This window comes from Mustela lutreola, chromosome 7, assembly GCF_030435805.1.
Source record: "Mustela lutreola isolate mMusLut2 chromosome 7, mMusLut2.pri, whole genome shotgun sequence".
Taxonomy (NCBI): domain Eukaryota; kingdom Metazoa; phylum Chordata; class Mammalia; order Carnivora; family Mustelidae; genus Mustela; species Mustela lutreola.
Window position 1 is genome coordinate 75,832,516 of NC_081296.1, and position 22,069 is coordinate 75,854,584.

At 36.4% G+C, this 22,069-nt stretch overlaps 1 protein-coding gene across 2 annotated transcripts in view; it reads left to right on the top strand.

Moving 5' to 3' along the window:
• Nucleotides 1-22,069, top strand: part of USP8 (ubiquitin specific peptidase 8) — a 73,747-nt gene that overhangs the window by 11,344 nt on the left and 40,334 nt on the right. For both annotated transcript variants that reach the window (XM_059181528.1, XM_059181529.1), the window contains exons 2-5: nt 10,441-10,614; nt 13,733-13,877; nt 19,034-19,119; nt 20,399-20,561. In XM_059181528.1, coding sequence (XP_059037511.1) covers nt 10,511-10,614; nt 13,733-13,877; nt 19,034-19,119; nt 20,399-20,561 — 498 coding nt within the window. In that variant the 5' untranslated portion in view covers nt 10,441-10,510. The remainder of the gene's footprint in view (nt 1-10,440; nt 10,615-13,732; nt 13,878-19,033; nt 19,120-20,398; nt 20,562-22,069) is intronic.

A 22,069-nucleotide genomic window follows, 5' to 3' on the forward strand; every position in this document is an offset into this window, starting at 1 on the left:
CAGAAATAGAATTTTCTGTTTAGCATTTCCTGTCTGTCTGTATAGGATACCTTATTTGTATCCTTAAGCAGTAACTGTTCAATTTAGTTTGTTTTTAAACTTTACACAAATGATGTTACATGTATTCCTACTTTTTCACTCACTGGGGGGACAGGCAGGATGTGAGAATGTAGTGGGTGTGGGATGAGAGGGTGTTCTCTGGTTAAACGGTTTATCCTGGGATGTCAAGGACCATGTCTTATATACTTGTTATGTCTTTAACACATAGCGTAGTGTTTTTTGCAGGTTAAGATACTCAGATGATGCTGTTGTCTCTAATTGTGAGGAAATCCAAGGGATCCGTATCATACTCTTAGGTGGGCACTCTTAGGTGGTTTGGTGATGAGTTGTTAATGAATTAGATATCTAACTAGAAGGACATATTTAACGTTTGTTGATTCATTTGGGTTTGATTGTGGTCCAGAAGTTTTTTTCCTCTCCTCTCACTGTAGCTTTAGACACAATGCAGACTGGAAGGAAAAGTGTAGAAAGTACTTACATATGAGATCATAGTCTCTAAATGCATAGATCTGAAATTACTAAATAAAGTGTTTGGTTAAGCATATGTTTGTAGATACATGGAGTAAGTATAGATGGAAAAAAATAACCATTTCTAACATGTAACATATTGAGGAAAAATAGCTAGGTTTGGTGACTAAGACAGTGGGTTAATTTCACAGGGTTAGAAGGGATGATTTTCAAGAAATCCAGAGCATTAGTATAAAACATGACTCGAATCAAAGCAAATCAGGACACCTTTGGAGTTTCACATAGGTGAACAGATGCCTTTTCCCCCCTTACTCAGCTTTTCAGAATTAGATGTTCATGGATGACCATTTATTTAATAAAAGTGAACTGGTAAAATAAAGAACATTAAGATAGTGAGGTGAGGGACGCCTGGGTGGCTCAGTTGGTTAAGCAGCTGCCTTCGGCTCAGGTCATGATCCCGGCGTCCTGGGATCGAGTCCCACATCGGGCTCCTTGCTTGGCAGGGAGCCTGCTTCTCCCTCTGCCTCTGCCTGCCATTCTGTCTGCCTGTGCTCACTCTCTCCCCCTCTCTCTCTCTGATAAATAAATTAAAAAAAAAAAAAAAAAAAAAAAAAAAAAAAAAAAAAAAAAAAAAAAGATAGTGAGGTGATAGGGGAAAAAAGTTATAATCTCTTAAATGTATATATGTAACAACAGGCATACTTTGGAGGTATGAATTCAGTTCCAGATCACTTCAATAGAAGAAATATCACGATAAAAAGAATCAAATGAGTTTTTTTTTTGTTTCGCAGTACATATAAATGTTATGTTTACACTGTACTGTAGTCTCGTTAGTGTGTGATAGCATTATGTCTAAAAGAAATGTACAGTCCTTAGTTAAAAAAAATACTTTATTGCTGACTGGGAAGATGGTGGAATAGGAGGACCCTAAGTGCACCTTGTCCCAGGGGTAATACTAGATAACACTCCCATCAGCATAAATAACCCAGAAAACAGTTTGAAGAACAAACTTCACAACTAAAGATACAGAAGATGGGCGCCTGGGTGGCTCAGTGGGTTAAGCCGCTGCCTTCGGCTCAGGTCATGATCTCAGGGTCCTGGGATCGAGTCCCGCATGGGGCTCTCTGCTCAGCAGGGAGCCTGCTTCCCTCTCTCTCTCTCTCTGCCTGCTTCTCTATCTACTTGTGATTTCTCTCTGTCAAATAAATAAATAAAATCTTTAAAAAAAAAAAAACAAAGATACAGAAGAGGCCACATCAAAGATGGTAGGAAGGGCAAAGACATGATTCGAGAGCAAAATGGACTGCAGCTGTCTGTGGTGAGGAGGGAACTGTTGCTGAGAAGGGCAAGGAAGAGCCTTTCACACAAAAGAGCCCACAGGGAAGATGATTTCCCATTACCATTTGCTTTGAAAGTGAGAGGAGCTGCATTTTGTGAGTTCCTACAACCAGTGGGACTTACCACCTGGAATTTTAAAAATCAGCCAGCTTGGTTCTGGAAGAGCCAGGAGGACATTAGGAAGTGGAGTCCCCAACCTTATAGAGACAGCACAACAAACAGTCTGCGGAACTACAGCCTGGAAGCAGTAGTTTGAGAAATACTGGAGGCAGACGGGGAGGGAGAGTGATTTACTCATCTCAGAGTGTGGCCTGGAGAGCCAGGGATCGCAGGGACACCACATCAGGAACAAAGGAGCTGGCACATGCCATTTCCTTCCCCTACCCCCCAGTATAAACACACTGCCAGCTGCAATAATCAGCACAGTACCAACATTCACTGCTTAACTTGCTTACACTACGTGCTATCCCTGCGCTTCAGCAGATCTGCCCTAGAAGTCTCACTTGGCTTGGTCTGGGCACTGCAGTTCCCCTGCCTTGGAATACTAGTGAAAACCCCACCAACATTTTGTCTCCTGACCCTTGCATTTTGTGGGACTTCAGTTGTGGCAGCAGCAGTGGTACATCTCATTTTGCAAGCAGACCACCACATACCTTGTTAAAACATACCCCACCCAACCTGGGACCAAGGACTGCCTATAACAGGTAAAGAGAGCCTCTGCCGACCACTGGACTGAAGGAAAAAGAGGCCACGTCTCAGTAATAGAGCACATATAACACACATAGGAGACAATTCTTGAAGCACGAGGCTCTGGGGAACAAGGGACATTGGACACAGGGCACTATAGGACCTCTTCTTCGTAAGGCCGTTACTGCAAAGAGCAAGAAATGTAGCTGACTTTCCTAACACACAAAAACAGACACAGAGAATTAAAATGAGGAGATAGAGAAATATGTCCCAAAGGAAAGAACCACACCAAGAGACCTAAGCAGTACACGTGATAGAAAATTTAAAGCAATTATCACAGAGATACTTACTGGACTTGAGAAAAGAGTAGAGGACATCAGTGAGACTCTTAGCAAAGAGAAAAGAGAATCAGATATCAAGAACACAATAAATGAGATTAAAAATACATTTGATAAAATAAGTAGGATAGATGAAGCAGAGAAATGAAAAGAAGACAGTAATGGAAAGTAAGGTGAGCAAAGGAGAGGATGGAAAATTTCGTAAATTGAGAAGTCTTAGGAACTCGGTGACTCTATCAAAGTCTAGTAACATTCACATTATCGGGATCCCAGAAGAAGAAAAGATAAAGGGGCAGAAAATTTATTTGAAGAAATATTAGCTGAAAACTTCCCTAATCTGGGGAAGGAAACATACCCAGGTATAGAAGCACAGAGATTGTCCCCAAAAGTTCAGTGCAAGGAGGTCCACATCAAGACACATGGTAATTAAAAAAGCAAAAAGTAATAGTAAAGAAAAAATTTTAAAGCTTCAAAGAAAAGGGAAATCGCATAAAGCTATCAGCATATTTTGTAGCATAAACTTTTCAGGCCAGAAAAGAGTGACATGATGTATTCAAAGTGCTGAAATGAAAAAATCTGCAGCCAAGAATACTCTATCCAAAAGAAGATGTGTTGTAAACACACACACACACACGATTATTATGCAGCCATCAAAAATTGAAATCTTGCCGTTTGCAACAACATGGATGAAACTAGAGGGTATTATGCTAAGCAAAATAAGTTAGAAAAAGACAATTATCTTGTGATCTCACTGATATGAGGAATTTGAAAAACAAGATAGAGAATCATAGGGGAAGGGATGGAAAAATGAAAAGAAGACAAAACCAGAGAGGGAGACAAAGCATAGAGACTCAATCTCAGGAAACAAACTGAAGGTTGCTGGAGTGGAGGAGGGGGTTGGGAAGGATGGGTTGGCTGGGTGATAGACCTTGGGGAGAGTATGTGCTATGGTAAGTGCTGTGAATTGTGTTAAGACTGATGAATCACAGACCTGTACCCTTAAAACAAATAATAAATTATTAATAAAAAAATTTTTTTAACAGAAAAGCAGTAAAAATAAGTATTTCTTTAAAAATCAGTTAAAAGATTCATAAAATAAATGGATATAAAATGTGACACCATATTCCTAAAACATGGGGTAGGAGAGGAGTAAAGAATAGGTTCAGACTTCATCTTAATATGGACGACTAGGCAGATGTTATACACAAACCTAATGGTGACCACAAGTCAAAAAGCAGTAATAGATATGCAAAAAAACAAAGAAAATGGAATACAGGTATATCACTAAAGAAAGCCAACAAACCATGAAAGAGAGCAAGAGAAGAAAGAATAAGAGAAACATCTATAAAAAAAGTACAAAACAAGTATCAAAATGTCAGTAATTATATATATGTCAATAATTACTGTGAATGCAAGTAGACTAAACACTCCAGTCAAAAGACATGGGTGGCAGAGTGGTTAATAAAACAAGGCCCATCTAGGTGCTGCCTGCAAGAGACTTGATATCAGACTAAAAGACACTTGCATATTAAAAGTGAGGGGGTGGAGGTAGCTGTGCCTATGGGTTTGCCACAGGTAACTTTTTCAGATTGCAGTTCTCTGCTATCCCCAAATAAACCCATGGTTTTCTGGTAAACTAAAAATAAGTAGATAGATAGATAGATAGATAGAAGTGAGGGGATGGAGAAACATTTACCATGCAGATGGATATCAGAAGAAAGCCAGGGCAGCAATACTTTATGTTGGACAACATAGGCTTTAAGACAAGGGTGTAACAGAGACAGAGACAGGGGACGATGCAGCAAGAAGATATAACAATTGTAGATATTTATGCACCCAGCGCGGGAGCTCCCAAATACATAAAACAGTAGGAAATAATCAATAGTAATACAGTAACAATAGGGGGACTTTAACACTCCATTTGCATCAGTGGAGAGATCATCCAGACAACATCAACAGAGAAATAGTAGCTTTATTTATTTATTTGCTTGTTTGTTTGTTTTTAACTGTTTAAATAGTCTCTGCACCCAAAATGGGGCTCAAACTCACGACCCCCAAGATCAGGAGTCACCTGCTCTTCCAGCTGAGCCAGCCAGCACCTGGTAACAGTAGCTTTAAATGACCACTGGACTAGATGGATTTGCCAGATATATTCAGAACATTTCATCCTAAAACATTAGAATACACGTTCTCCACAATAGGTTGCATGTAAGTCCACAAACCAAGTCTCAACAAATTCAGGAAGATCAGAATCATATTGTGCATCTTTTCTGACCACAACACTATGAAACTAGAAGTCAACCACAAGAAAAAAACTGGAAAGACCACAAATATATGGAGGTAAAATAAAATGCTACTAAATAATAAGTGGGTCATCCCAAAAAAATTAAAAAAAAAAAAAAGAAATAAAAAATTACATGGAGACAAAATGAAAACACAGTGGTCCGAAATCTTTGGGATGTAGCAAAAGCAGTTTAAAGGGGGAAGTTTATAGCAATACAGGGCTACCTCAAGAAGCATGGAGAAGAACAAACATGCCTAAAAACAGCAGAAGGAAGGAAATAACAAAGACTAGAGTAGAAATAAATAATACAAAAACTAAAAAAGCAATAGAACAGATAAATGAAATTAGGAGCTGGTTCTTTGAAAAGATAACAAAATTGATAAACTTCTGGTCAGACAAAAAAGGAGGGAGGGCCCAAATAAGCAAAAAAAGTACAAATGAAAGAGGAGAAATAACCAACACCACAGAAATAACAACAATTGTAGGGAATATTATGAAAAATTATATGTCAACAAATTGGACAACCTAGAAGAGATGGATAAATTCCTGGAACCATTTAGCCTATCAAAATAAAAACAGGAAGAGAGAGAAAATCTGAACAGACCAATTACCAGTAAGAAAATTGAGTCAGTAATGAAAAACTCCCAACATACAAAAGTCCAGGATCAGATGACTTCATAGGAGAAATTTACCAAACATTTAAAGAAAGGTTAATAATATTCTTCTTAAACCATTCCAAAAAATAGGAGAGAGGAAAACTTCAAAATTTATTCTGTGATGCCAGTACCATCCTGATACCAAAACCAGATAAAAACACCACCAAAAAAGAGCACTGTAGGCCAATATATCCCAATAAACATAGATGCAGAAATCCTCAACAAAATAGCAAACTGAATCCAAGAATACATTTTAAAAAAATCATACATCACAATCAAGTGGATTTATTCCCAGGATACAAGGGTGGCTCAATATTCACAAATCAGCAACGTGATACATCACATCAGTAAGAAGAATAGAAACAATATGGTTATTCCAACAGATGCAGAAAAAACATTTGACAAAGTATAACATCCATTCATGATAAAAACTCTCAATAAAGTAGGTTTATAGGAAACATACCTCAACTTAATAAAGGCTATCTGTGAAAACCCCACAGGTAATGTCCATCCTTACTGGGGAAAAACAGACAGCTTTTCCCCTGAGGTCAGGAACAAGACAAGAATGTCCACTCTCACCACTTTTATTCAACATAGTACTTGAAATCCTAGCCACAGGAATTAGACAACAAAAAGAAATAAAGGCATCCAGATTGATAAGGAAGAAGTAGAACTTTCATTATTTGCAGATGACATGATACTATATATAGAATACCCTAAAGACTTCACTGTAAAAGAACTATAACTGATAAGTCAGTAAAGTGACAGGATACAAAGTCAATGTACAGAAATCTGTTAGCATTCCTATATGCTAATAATGAGGTGACAGAAAATGAAATTAAGAAAAGAATTCCATTTACATTTGCACCAAAACCAATAAAATATCTAGGAATAAACTTAACCAAGAATGTGAGAGACCTGTGCTCTGAAAACTATTAAACATTGATGAAAAAAATTCAGGACAACACAAAGAAATGGAAAGACATTCCATGCCCATAGGTTAGGAGAACAAATCCCGTTAAAATGTTTATGCTACCCAAGGCAATTTACAGATTTAATGCAATCTCTATCAAAATACCAACAACATTTTCCATAGAACTAGAACAAACAATCCTAAAATTTGTGTGGAACCCCAGAGGACCTCAAATAACCAAGGCAATCTTGAAAAAGATAAAACTGGAGATGTCAGAATTCCAGACCTCAGGTTATATTACAAAGCTGTAGTAACCAAAACAGTATGATACTGTTTTGACAGAGGATTAATGGATCAGTGGACCAGACTAGAATACCCAGAAATCAATCCACAATTATATGGTCAGTCATTGACAAAGGAGGCAAGAATGTACAGTATGTGTGGGGTGAGGGGAAGACGATCTCTTCAACAAATAGTTTTGGGCTCCCTGGATAGCTAAGTGCAAAAGAATGAAACTGGGCCACATTCTCTAGCCACAAACACATACACACAACTCAAAATGGGTTAAAGATCTGTGAGACCTGAAACGTTAAAAATCCTAGAAGAAATCACAGGCAGTAATTTCTCTGGTATTGGCCATAGCAACATTTTTGTGTCTCATGAGGCAAGAGGGGAAAGAGCAAAAGTAAACTGTTGAAACTACATCAACGTAAAAAACTGCATGGTAAAGAAGGAAACAAGGGCAACCTACTGAATAGCTGAAGATATTTGCAAATGACATATCCAATAAAGGATTAGTATCCAGAATATATAAAGAACTACAACCCCACACCCCCAAAACAATAATCCAATTAAAAACTGGGCAGAAGAGGAGCATCTGGGTGGCTCAGTGGGTTAAGCCTCTGCCTTCAGCTCAGGTCATGGTCTCAAGGTTCTGGGATTGAGCCCTGCATCAGGCATCTCTGCTCAGCAGGGAGCCTGCTTCCCTCTCTCTCTGCCTGCCTCTCTGCCTACTTGTGATCTCTCTGCCAAATAAAAATCTTTTTTTAAAAATGGGCAGAAGGGACGCCTGGGTGGCTCAGTTGGTTAAGCAACTGCCTTCGGCTCAGGTCATGATCCCAGCATCCTGGGATCAAGTCCCACATCGGGCTCCTTGCTCGGCAGGGAGCCTGCTTCTCCCTCTGCCTGCCATTCTGTCTGCCTGTGCTCACTCTCTCCCTCTCTCTCTCTGATAAATAAATAAAATCTTTAAAAAAAAAAAAAATGGGCAGAAGACATGAGCAGACTTTTCTTCAAAGACGTAGATGGCCAGCAGACACATATAAAGACGCTCAGTATCACTCATCATCAGGGAAATGTAAGATATCACCTCACAGCGGTCAGAATGGCTAAAATTAAAAACACAAGAAACAAGTGTTGCCAAGGATGTGAAGAAAAAGGAATCCTTATGCACTGTTGGTGGGAATGCAAACTGGTATAGCCACCCTGGAGAATAGTTGGGAAATTCCTCAAAAAATTAAAAATAGAAGTACGCTGCAATCCAGCAACTGCATTCCTAGGTATTTACCCCCCAAATATAAAAACACTAATTGAAAGGGGTATATGCACTTTTGTTTATTGAAGCATTCTTTACAATAGCCAAATTATGGAATCAGCCCAAGTCCATTGATAGGTGAATGGATAAAGAAGATATGTTATATATATATGTGTGTGTGTGTGTGTAATGGAGTATTATTCAACCATTAAAAAAGGATGGAATCTTGGGGTGCTGGGTAGCTCAGTTGGTTAAGCATCTGACTTGATAATCGCCTCAGGTCATCATCTCAGGGTTATGAGATTGAGCTCTATATCAGGCTCCAGTCTGAACACGGAGCCTGCTTAGGATTCTCTCTCCTCCTCCTCCCTTTGCCCCACCTCACCTCTCCAAACCCCCTATCACACACACTCTTGCTCTCTTAAAAAAAAAAAAAATCTTTTCATTTACAATATAATATGGATGAAACTAGAGAATATAATCATAAGCAAAATTTTTAGAAAGACACTATATTATTTCACCGACACAAAACAAACAAGCAAAGGAAAAAAAGAGACAAACCAAGAAACAGACACTTAACTAGAGAAAACAAGCTGTTGGTTACCAGAGGGGAGGTGGTAGGGAAATGGGTGAAATATGTAATATGTAGTAAAGGGTACACTTAAACATGAAGAGCACTAATGTATAGAATTGTTGAATCACTATATCGTACACCTGAAACTAAATACAACACTGTATGTTAACTAAACTGGATCAAAATTAAAAACTTAATTAAAAATACTTTATTACTAAAAAATGCTAACTATGATCTGAGCTTTCAGTAAGTTGAAATCACTAATCACAAATCACTATAACAAATACAATAATAAAAAGCTTTGAAATATTGTGAACATTACTGAAATGTAATATATGCATGGACACAAAATAAGCAAATACTGGGAAAATGAAACCAAAAGACTTGCCTGATATAGTGTTGCCACAGACCTTCAGTTTGTAAAAAAAAAATCACTATCTGTGAAGAACAGTAAAGTGGAGCAAAATAAAATGAGGTATACCTGTATTTATTTGAATTGTAATTAGTTCTTTAAAGCAGAAACATGGTATAAATTTAATTGGATTCTTTTGAAGTTTTCATTTGGTAACACTTGGGATCTTGCCAGGACTCCCTATTTGGTGTCCTCTTCTATGCATCTCCTATATGCATCTGTATGCATTCCTGCACATGTACACACACAGCTTAATTGATATTCAGCTTTTCTTCCTCTTGTCTTCGTTTTGTTTAATACTTTCTCCATCTCCTTTGTCAGAATTTACTAGAGCATGGGAGGAACAAAGAACGTAATAAAGCATCAAAGACTTAGAGAAACCAAAGTACTTGGGTATATTCTGTTCATATATCCCTAGGTCTGTATAAATTGGCCCTGCCTACTCCCCATCCCCCACTAACTTGTTCAGCTTGCTTGTTTTTATTAACTAGTATTATCAATGAGGAAGGGAAATATTTCTAAATGAAACTTCTTTCTATTTGTGATCTATATATTAATAACAGATTTAGCAGTAGAAAAATATAAAAGCTCTTACTCTGTTGAGTATTTGACAGGAAAATTCTTAATACTTAAGACAGTGATACAAAAAATAATTCATTTAGTTAAAGAACATTTGGAAAAATTAATTTATTGATAACCTGAATATCTTGAATTCCCAAAATGGATACTCACGATAATTTAAAACTAACTTTTTTTTTCAGATTTTATTTTTGTATTATGTATGTTAGCCACCATGCAGTACATCATTAGTTTTTTTTTTTTTTTTTTTTAAGATTTTATTTATTTATTTGACAGAGAGAGATCACAAGTAGATGGAGAGGCAGGCAAAGAGAGAGAGAGAGAAGCAGGCTCCCTGCTGAGCAGAGAGCCCGATGTGGGACTCGATCCCAGGACCCTGAGACCATGACCTGAGCCGAAGGCAGCGGCTTTAACCCACTGAGCCACCCAGGCGTCCACATCATTAGTTTTTGATGTAGTGTTCCATGATTCATTATTTGCATATAACACCCAGTGCTCATTATAACACGTGCCCATCTTAGTTTAGGACTTTGATGCTTTTTAACTGTTCATTTATTTTGTTGTTAATTGGAAATATTTGTGTTCATTTTCTTTCAGAAAGAACTGCTTTTAATGAAGTACACCATCCATTGTGAAAGTGGAAAAGTAAAAGTAAAGATTATTCATCATGCCTGCTGTGGCTTCAGTTCCTAAAGAACTCTACCTCAGTTCTTCACTAAAAGACCTCAATAAGAAGACAGAAGTTAAGCCAGAGAAAATAAGCACGAGGAAGTATGTATCCTTTGCTAGTTTCACTGAATCATATTAATTTTTAGTTCATTTCCATATTATTAAGTGGGTTAGATAAATAGTCAATTTGAAGTTTATTTGAAAAATGGCATCATCACATGAATAAAGTAAGACCTCCTTAGAGAAGTTCTTAACTTTATTTTGGCAGAATATATATATATATATATATTGCTGATACGAATATTTTCTGTTCTCTGGACAGTGTAACAATTCTAAGTTTAAGAGGTAAAGACTACAAGGTTTCTACAAAATTCATTCAGCCACAGTTAATGTCTTTTATAAAACAGTATAGATATACTTTAATTAAAGGTCATTTTATCCATGTATATTTCACATCTAAGATATGATCCTAGCATAGTCTTTCTTTGATTAAAAGAGGAGAAATGTATTTTTTGTCTAATATTTAGCGAAGTATTAATTTGTGCCAATTTGACATGAACTTTCAATGTAATGATATATGGGTTTTTATTTTATTTATTTATTTTTTAATTTTTTTAAAGATTTTTTATTTTATTTATTTGACAGAGAGAGAGATCACAAGTAGACAGAGAGGCAGGCAGAGAGAGACAGGGAAGCGGGCTCCCTGCTGAGCAGAAAGTCCGATGTGGGGCTCGATCCCAGGACCCTGAGATCATGACCTGAGCTGAAGGCAGAGGTTTAACCCACTGAGCCACCCAGGCGCCCCCGAGTTTTTATTTTTGAAGACACACAGTCTATCTACCTGCTGACGTGGAGGCTAGAGACGATACTTCACTCTTAATGATTACAAAATCTGTCCTGAGATAAAATATAATAGGGAGAGGTCCAGGTATTTTGGTATTTACTGAAAGTAATATTGCTAAAAATCAGGTATCAGTAAAATTGTTAACTTGATAGTTTTATCTCTGATATGGGACAAGAGGCAATAGTGGAAATTTTCTTCTGAATTAATTTTGACAGACAAAGGAGAAGATTTGGAGATAAGTTACTACATAATTAATAGAGTTGGAAATTGAGGTTTCAGAAAGAAAGGTGTATTTTGCCAGCCATATATCCCAGACTTGGGGCAAGCAAATTTTAGAAAGCGGGAAAGAGGCGTTCCATGGCTCCTCCATAAATGGGAGGCTCTAAAAAAGATGATATATATGATCCCAAATGAACCTGTGAAGAGGAATCTGAAGAGACCTGTGAATGCACAGGGACAGCCTTATGCATCATTTTCTAAAGGAAATAGAAACTGGAAAGAAAACAAAACATCAGGGATGAAGAGGACAGAACAGTAGGAACTTTAAAGAAGGTCACAAAAGAAAATCCCAAAATGAACTGATATTTCTAACCATTACAGTGGACAAAAGGGTCTTTTAAAAAACCGATCTTTTCAGGGACAGGAAGAATAAGAGAAGGATTGGCCTACTTCTTGACCTAAGTTGGTAATATTGATGGGATAACAGAAAAAACAGTTCTATTTAACTTCTGCTGATGGGGCGCTTGGGTGGCTCAGTCTGTTTATTCAACTTTTGATTTGGGCTCAGGTCGTGATCTCCAGGTCATGAGATTGAACTCCATTTTGGACCCTATGAGGAGTTTCCCCCTCCCCCCATGGAACCTGCTTAAGATTCTCTCTCCCTCTCCCCCCGCCCCAACCCCATTCTCGAATAGGTGCTCTCTAAAATAAAGATAGATTTAAAAATAAATTAAAGACTTCTGAATGACTTTCAAATAGAAAACAATGGGAAAGATAAAGCTACCTTGAAGCTTTCTCAGAGATCTTCACATAATCCTGAGACAGATCAATTCATTCTAGTCATGTCTGGGTTAGCTCTGGGACCACCTTGATTCCATAGGAAATGTATGTCAGCAGGACTTCCTTAAATTCATGTTCTTGCTATGGCATAGCACTATTAAAGAACGATAGGATCTTTTTAGGATTTTTAGCTGTTTCACTGTACGCACAGTGAAACAGTGCCATCTATGGCCATCTCAGCTTGGTCGGCTACATATAAGCTTGTGAGATATACATGCATCAGAGTGAAAGAAGTTTAGATAAAAGTTTAGAAAGAAGTTTATGTAAAACCCAAGGACTGTTGCTTCCACTCCTAAACTCTTCCAAAGAGAATCTGCTCACTAGCTTTGGTTTGATTTATCTGATTTTAGGACCATGATGCCATGCTAGGCAGGTTGTACACATGCTAAGCAGAGTGTATCTTTTGTTGTAAAAAAACTTTGGCCCTGTTCTTTATGTGGTGGTCTTGGCCTGGCCAATTTCATCACTAATTCATGTTTTAGTTGTGGAGCAGATTGAAAATTACAGAAAACAAGAAACACTCTTCTGTATAGATAAAATTGATAAAGCACATTATACGTGAACATTAGTACTATAACTAGGTTGCCAAAACTTTAGTCCGCAGTGATTGAATTCCTCCCAAAGGAATGCCTATTTTATTAATTTGCTTTCTAAAGACTTTACCAGGCAGATGACCTTAGACTGAATGCCACAGAATCCTCAGATTTACCAAAGTGGAATTTTAAGATCACTTATTTTTAGACTTTAAATCCCTTTTCCTTCCAGCACCAGTGAATCAGAGTGCAATTTGGTCATTTTGTAGAAGACTTTAACCAAGTAAAAAGATTGAACTTATGTTTCTTTCCCTACCCCTTATTTCTTGGATTTTAGGTGGGGAGATTTTTACAGCATATTTAGAAAGGGGTGAGGAGAATTGAAAAGTATCTTAACATTAAACATTAACTAAAGATTTTAGCTCCCCTACTTCAATGCAAGTGGTATGGAGTTATCTTCCTTATTAGTAGAGTAGGACTATTAAATGACTGCCCGAGGACCACTTGTCTCAGGATTATCTACCATAGCAAATCTTTTAAAACTGGACTCTGCATTTTGAACAGTTCATTGGTATATAAACAACTCTTGGGAAGCAGAAGTACTTATTAGTAGGATAGGGGAATTTTCAGGTTGCATCCAAACATATATGAAACTTTGTATAATTTACAAAATCATGCAGTCTGAATTATGAAATTCACTTACCAAGATTCTCTGTAGACCTTATCATGATTTCCCCCCTGCCTTTATATCAAGTGTTTTAATTATTTTTTTCTCTAATTGAAGTTATGTACAGAGTGCCCTGAAGATCTTCAAGACAGCAGAAGAATGCAGATTAGATCGTGATGAGGAAAAGGCCTATGTACTGTATATGAAATATGTGACTGTTTATAATCTTATCAAAAAAAGGCCTGATTTCAAGCAACAGCAGGTACCTTTTATTTTTGCATTTTTATTTGCTAAGTTATTTTTGCGCAGTAGAGCTACTGATTTCCTCTAAAAGTTAACTGATACTGAAATTAGGTCACACTGTGTAGGACCAAGTTCAAACTCTTATGCAGCTAGAAAAAGTAAACTAAATGTTTAGTTTCTTCATTTTTAACTGTATATATGTGGATGTAATCACACTGTATACACATACCTCATTTGCCTTGGATTAGTACAAGTTTATAGCAATGTAAAGATGCCTAAGTTTTCTGTTACAGTAAATGATCACCAGATCAAGTGGAAGGATTCAGTTTACTCATGCATTAAATACGAAACATGTGTCTGCAGTCATACTTTTTCAGGATTCAGGATTTTGTCAAGTAATGTATGTGTGTATGTGTTTCATTTTTACTTTTTTATTTGAGTGTAGTTGAATACAATGTTACATTAGTTTCAGGTATACAGCATAGTGATTAGATAAATTTATACATTATGCTGTGCTCACCACAAGTGTAGCTACCATCGGTCACCATACAACACTTTTATATCATTGACTACATTCCCTGTGTTCTGCCTTTTATTCCTGTAACTTAATCTATTCCATAGCTCGAAGCCTGTCTCCCACTTGCCTTCACCCATTTTCCCCCTCTCCTCCCCCTCCCCTCTGGTAACTATCAGTTCTCTAAATTTACATGTATGATTCTACTTTTCGTTTGTTTATTCATTTGGGGTTTTTTTAGGTGCTGCATGTGAGTGAAATCATATGATATTTGTCTTTCTCAATCTGACTTGTTTCATTTAGCATAATACCCTTTAGGTTCATCCATGTTGTCACAAATTATACAGCCTCATCCTTTTTAATGGCTTTGTAATAATCCAGTGTATGTGTGTGTATGTGTGTGTGTATGTGTACACACCACATCTTCCTGTTTCATTTTTCAGTCTCTGGTTGGTCTGTCTCTTGTTTTTATGTGGCAGCTTTTTATATTTGAGTAACATTGTCGCTGTGTTAAAGAATCAGTTAATATTGATTGCTTCCATTTTTATTTGCTATTATTACTATTACTTTTCCTTTTTATCCTTTGAGTAAGTTCCTTTCTTTTGCTGAAGCCGTGGGAAAGGATATAAATGGATAAAGAGAACTAATAACTAGGTATGTCTTGCTAGAGAACATGGTTGCATTTCAGCTGTACCAGAAATGGACAAAAGAAGAACACAGCGAGTAGGTTAGAGAAATTGGAGGAATATTGTGTGGGTGGTTCCACCAGCAGCCTTGCTACCAGACAATAAGCAGCAGCAACTTATACTGCATATAGGTTTCTCACCTGGTTGAGAAGCCTTCTTGAAATAATATTGAGATTTTGTTGTTGTTGATCACTGAATTGGTTTGCCTTATTTAAATTGACTTACAGAAGTGAAAAATGTTCTCTCATTCTTTGAGATAACTCTTTCTTTAAAGATTTTTTTTTTTAAGATTTTTTTCTTTAAAGGTTTTATTTATCTGTTTGACAGAGAGAGAGATCACATGCAGGCAGAGAGGCAGACAGAGAAGCATGGGGAAACAGGCTCCCTGCTGAGCAGAGAGCCAGATTGGGGGCTCAATCCCAGGATCCTGGGATCATGACCTGAGCCGAAGGCAGAGGCTTAACTCCATGAGCCACCCAGGTGCCCCTGAAATAACCTTTTTTTTCCCCCAGAGTGGTGTGACCTATATAATTTCTTTTGGTTGTTGGTTAAGGGATGACTTAAGTGTTTTATTTAATAGTGCTAAGTCATTGCTGGTATTTCTTTTCACCAACAAAGTTATGTTAATAATAGTTACAGAGATTTAGTTGTAGCTTTGGAAAAGTGGCCCCTTGCATGTTAGGTTCATCCTTCTGTCCACAGTTGGCTAGATTGGTCCTAATCTTAGAACATTCTTGAGCATACCTGTCTGCAAATACAGAGGCTTGCCCAAATTCAAACAAGTTTCTGTACGCTCTTTGATGGTTTTTATAATATCTATTAAAGTGGAATTATTTTTAAAAGAAGGGCAGAAGTGTTTAGTAAAGTAAATTTTTTTGAAAGATTTACAATTTTGGATAGCTTGGTAGTTTTGGTGTCTCCTGTTTTGTCTGTTGTGGTAGGGCAAATTTTGTATGTATTTACTTTTTGCTGTAGTTTCGTTTCTTTTCTTTCTTTCTTTCTTTCTTTCTTTCTTTCTTTCTTTCTTTCTTTCTTTCTTTCTTTTCTTAAAATTTTATTTATTTGACAGAGAGGGGCAGGCAGAGTCAGGGGAGAAACAGATGTGGGACTTGATCCCAGGACCCTGGGATCATGACCTGAGCCAAAGGTGGCTTCAACTAACTGAGCCACTCAGGCACCCTGACTTTTTGTTGTAGTTTTCTAAGTTAGTGGTTGCTTTTTTTCTTTGAGAAGATTGGGGGTGTTCTTATAGCTACTTTTTTAACTTGAGGAGATTAGGAGTGAAGTTTAATCGATAAGAATTTTTTTCCATTTCCACAGAGTATCTATTACATTCCCAGAGGGAGTAGTTGAAAGTTACAGGAGTTGTTCAGTTTAGGAAGCTCCCTCCCAAGGCTCAGGTAACTCAGGCTGTTACTTCATGCACTGGAGTTGTTCATTTGCTCTGTCCAGGGTACATATCTCCTTCTGCCTTCTGTTTTTGTTTTATTTAACCCAGCATCTCCAGTGCACTTCAAGTATGTGAAGTGTTAAATTTACCAACTAGACATTTTCTAGGATTTACACTTTAAATCAGGTAGGGGCAGAATATAATGTCACTAATCTTCTTCAGAAACCTGTATCTTTCACTCTTGTTTTACACGAGGGAGTATTTAAGATTTACATAAAATGTTAATTTAGGAAGGTCACTAGTAAAGGATGCATTACATTTCTTATTCATTGAAAAAAATCCCTTTATGAATAATTTTTTCAGGGTTATCTGAAAAGGGAAATAATATTGAAAATATTAGTGTAGCAAAGTCTTGATAAATTAGAATTATATTTTCAAATCTGCATGGTATACATGATAATTATTCCTAAATATTTTTGGTAAGCCTTTTTATTTGTGAAATCATGGACTTGAGTTTTTGTGTTCAGGAATAAGAAAGTTCTATTTGGGTAAACCTGAGAAACAAATGGTTTAGTTGTGTAAAAAATTGGATGTTATTTTTCTGTTCTGTCAACTTGAAAATATTAATTGTTCTCCTTTAAGAGCACAGAGAGATATAATTACTGACAAAAAACCCCTCACTAATACTAGGGGAGTGTCTTCTGGAAATTTGTAACAGGCATGCCCAAACACAAACAATTTTTTCAGAATTTAAACGGGGTTAAGCTTATAGGCTGGCTTTTTCTAATGAGTTCATGTCAAAAAAATTAAAAAACAAGTCACAGTAATTTTTGTTTTATTTTTATGAGAGAAATCTTAAAATAATGATTAAATTTTGTTTTCTTTTGAAAACACATTGCATCGAGATGCCTGGGTGGCTCAGTCAGTTAAACATCTGCCTTTGGCTCAGGCCATGATCCGGGATTCTAGAATCAAGCCCCACATCGGGCTCCTTGCTCAGTGGGGAGCCTGCTTCTCCCTCTGCTTTCTGCTCCCTCTCCTTGTGCTTATGTTCTCTCACTCTCTCTGACAAATAAATATGTACAATCTTAAAAAAAAAAAAAAAAACACTGCATCAAAATTCTGGACATTTGTGGCAGCTGAAGTTTTCAGTTGATACAATATTGAAAAAACTTTACTTTTATTGAAATTACATAATGAAGGGCCTTTTAATTTATTTAGTCTTTATTTAGAAGAATAAGCCTAACCTAAAACATGATGTACTTTATTTATATATTTTAAGTATTCTCTACATCCAATATGGGGCTCAAACTCATAGCCCCAACCCTGAGATATCAAAAGCTACATGTACTACCTACTGAGCCAGCCAGGAGTCCAAAACATGATCTTCTTTTCGGCTAAACAGACATATGGTAGCGGTCGTCAATAGATTTACCCCAAACCAGCTCTTAGTGACTGCTTTTCAAAGAGCCAGCAGTGCGTATCTTGCGTCTTGGTCTTTCTTTTTATTAATTTTTTATTGCTATATCATTTGTGATGAACTGTGCTACTAGGCTCTGTTTCAGAGTCACACTGACAAGTTGTGGCCAGTTAGATAATTAGATCCAAAAATCAGCTGAGTTTCACTGTGCTATTGTCATGTTCAGCCAACCTTAATTTGAAAATATCTCTGATTGCAGGATCTAATCAATGACCTCTTAGAGAAGTTATTTTTCTTAACTTTATTCTGCTTAAGTTATGTGCCAAACGTTTTGTGGTTTTTTTAAAAGATTATATTATTAATGATTTATTTCTGTCATCTGATACTTACTCAAGGTTTCCTCAAGTGTTTTATGTCAAAAGTGTTTTGACTCCAGTTGAGAGGTGGGTTGCTATTATAAAGATGGAGGCAAAAACCTCGCAGTTTAAAACAAGGAAAACAAAATAAATACCATGCTGTAGGTCAATATACAATTTGCTTTACTGGTTCTGATTCTAGAGAAAGAAACCTAAGTAACATATTTGCAATAGGAAAATATATATTTTTCCTGAAAGCTTTGCTTTTTGGTCTTATTCATAAATAATAGGAATAGTATTTTATATATATATTTTTAAGATTTTTACTTATTCATTTGAGACAGAGAGAGAGTGTGTGCAGAAGCAGGGGGAGAGGCAGAGGGAGAGGGAGAGGTGGACTCTCAGCTGAGCAGGGAGCCCAGTGTGGGGCTTGATCCCAGGGCCCTGAGATCATAACCTGAGTCAAAGGCAGATGCTTAGCCATCTGAGCCACCCAAGCACCCCCAGTATTTATACTGAAAGGTGTCTTCCAAATAAATAAAATTACTACCTTTTAGGATTTTGGGTTTTTTGTTTGTTTGGGGGTTTTTTGTGTGTGTTTGTGCAAACTAATTGTATGAAGAAATGCTTTTGAAACATTTGGAAAGCAAGTTGTGTGTTTATGTAGGTTAAAAGTTAAAAAAAAAACATTCAGTTTGTTTTCATCCAGTCTTTCCTTCACATAGCACCATGATTGTAACGTTTTTAGCATTAGTGCTGTGTACAATGACCAGTACTAAAAGTATGGGATGGTTTTCTTATAATTTTAGGACTACTTTCACTCAATACTTGGACTTGCAAACATCAAAAAAGCTATTGAAGAAGCTGAAAGACTCTCTGAAAGCCTTAAACTCAGGTACAGACATTATTATAAAATCTTTAAAAGAACATAAATTTAGAAGATACAAATAATATTTAGAACTTGTCGATTTATATCTGACCATGCGTATGAATCCCAGTTCCTAGAAATAAATTTTACATTAACAAAAATTAGAATCTTCTGCTGTATTGCCTTTATTATGTTTATGTGTTACATTCATATTTTTTACTGAAAACCTGAAAATGTTCAGAATGATAGATTATTGTGATAAGCCTTGGTGTAGTATATCAGAGCTCAGGTTCAGGTTTTCCTAACTCTCTGACAGGATTTTTTAGAAAAATATAATTCCTCAGATGCCCCAGGTTGTAACGTGCTACTGGACACTGGTCTTATGGGAATGAAATATTTACTATTAGTTTTGAACTGCCTAGTTTGCAGTAGCTATTATGTTTAAAACAGATCTAATTCTAGTATTTACCATGACCGGCTTGCCAGGCTTATAAAGTAATAAGAAATTAAAAATGGTATGTTTCAATTTTTAGTTATTAATCATTCTTTAACAGAATAAAAGGGAGCTGTTTTTCTAACTGATTTTTCACGGTTGAATCAATGAACTATTCTAGTTATATATATCATAGTCTTTACTTAGAAATTATTTTCTCAAATTAATATATTCCTTTTATCCTTTTCAGAAATTACTAATCTTGGGGCTGGAATGTGTTAGGGTGGTTGGTACAATTTAGAATCACCGTTCTTTTCTTCCTTTCACCAGTTAATCAACTGAGTAGAAGAGAATTTCTCCTAATTTTTAGGTTACCCCTTACTGATGTTTCTCTTGGATTTGTCTAGTTTTTCCCTACTTGTACTGTTACCAGAGATACTCCTTTATCTTTTGGTCATGTAAACCATTTTCTCACTTATTTGTTGTCTTTACCTTTTTATATTTTGGATTACTTTATATGTGAATTAGTTCATTTTAAGAGTATAAGTCCTTTGAAAAAGGAACTGCAGGAGATTTGAATTTTTTTAAAGGTTGAAATTAGTGGGAAGGAAAGAACAAAAAGAGCATTAAACAACCTTAACTTAAGAGCATAGTGTTTCTTTTTTCAAGATTTTTGGGCAATTTAAAATCTACAGAGGGCAAATTTATGAGTTGTGGTTTGGAACAGAACACTGGCAGATAAAATTTCAGCTGGAGGGAGGAAGTTTGCTGCCATAAAATACCCCACAGTAGGGTACTAATTTTATGGAACTGGAACTCTTTATTTTTCATGTCATGCCAGTAAAAGACATCTTGACTTCTTTTCCCAACTAGATATGAAGAAGCCGAAGTACGGAAAAAACTTGAAGAAAAGGACAGACAGGAAGAAGAGCAGCTGCAGAAACAGAAAAGGCATGAAGCAGGAAGAGAGGATGGTGGCACATCACCTAAAAGTTCCTTGGAAAATGTAATGGATTCCAGAGACAAAACCCAAAAGGTATTTCAAATGTATTCTGTGAAGTAAAAAGATTGTTTTTTTCCCCCAGATAATTTGCTTAGTGCAAGTTGAGATAACCACTACAACATACTTTTAGGCAACAAGGGTAAAATTTAATTTAGTGTTTTTATTAGAAATTGAATTAAATATCCTAGCTTCATTTGATTCCGTGTTTCTTTTGGATCTTTACAGATTAATTAGTTTTTTACAGTTATTATTAACTTGATTAGAGCAGTAGAAAGCAGTTAAGTTGTAATTCAGTATATCTGAGTTCTGGTCCCATGTCAAGTCTTGCTTCACCCTTCTAGGACTTCATTTCCTCATTGCCAAAGGAAGATCTTGAAATAGATGTATCTTTAAGGCCTCTTCTTTCTAATGTAATTTAAATTGAAAAAGATTTGGTATGCTACTTACTTGATGCCCAGTCTTAAGTGTTTGTAAGGTCTCATACTCTCTCCCTCGCTTTTTCTTCCTTTCTGACCATTTCCCTTTCCTCTTCCTCATTTGTTCCATTTATTCAGTGACTACTTGCAATCTAGCCACAATCTTGTTGGCAAGAACCATCAGTGACTCAATCTGTACCTGCCAGCTACCACTGTAGCTCCTTCCCTTCACCTTCTGAGAAACTACTCTTCCTAAAATACGATTTCTTTCTTTTCTTTTGTGTGTATGTGTGTTTCCTAAAATACAATTTCTTATGTACTGTCAAAATTCATATAAAGATTTCTGCTTTACTTTTTCTTAAGGATTTTGTAGCTTTCAGCTATCATTTGTATGTGAATCAGCATCGGTTTCATTAAGAAATAGTTGTTGAATTACTTGTGACATTGTACTAAGCACTATTTAAAAAGAAGTGAAGAAATATGGTTTGTTGATTTTAGGAACTCATAATTTAAGTAACACTGCCATAGTGGAATGTTCTTTTGTAGGTCAAGTGGCGGATACAGGTAAAAAGCAAAACTTCAAAGAACTGTGTGAAAGGGACTTTAAAATGTCTTTATTTTGTTGCCTTTCCAGCAGGAGAGCCAACTTTTATTACTTACTAAGCCAACTTATTACTTTTACTTTTGTTTAGCCTTTATGTACTGAAAAAAAATTATAATTAGACACCATTACTTAGTGTCAATAATCAGCTAACATTTGTCACCTAACACTTGTCACATTTTGTACCTGCACTTCCCCCTTTTGCTAGATCATTTCAAAGCATGTTATAGAGGACATATCATTTTACTACTAAATGTTTCAGTGTACATCTCAAAGAAAGGGACATTTTCTTTTTAATGACAATACTGTTTTTTCACCCCATAAAATTAACAATAATTCCCTGATATAATCTAATGCCCAGACTATATTCACATTTACCCACTGCTCATAATGATATTTTAGAGTTGATTTGTTTGAATTAGGATCCAGATAAGGTCCACTCATAGTCTTCTGATTGTTTTGTCTCTTAAATTAAGTCTCTGTAGTACTCTCTGCGTTAGTCCCCCATTTAACTTTTTTAATTT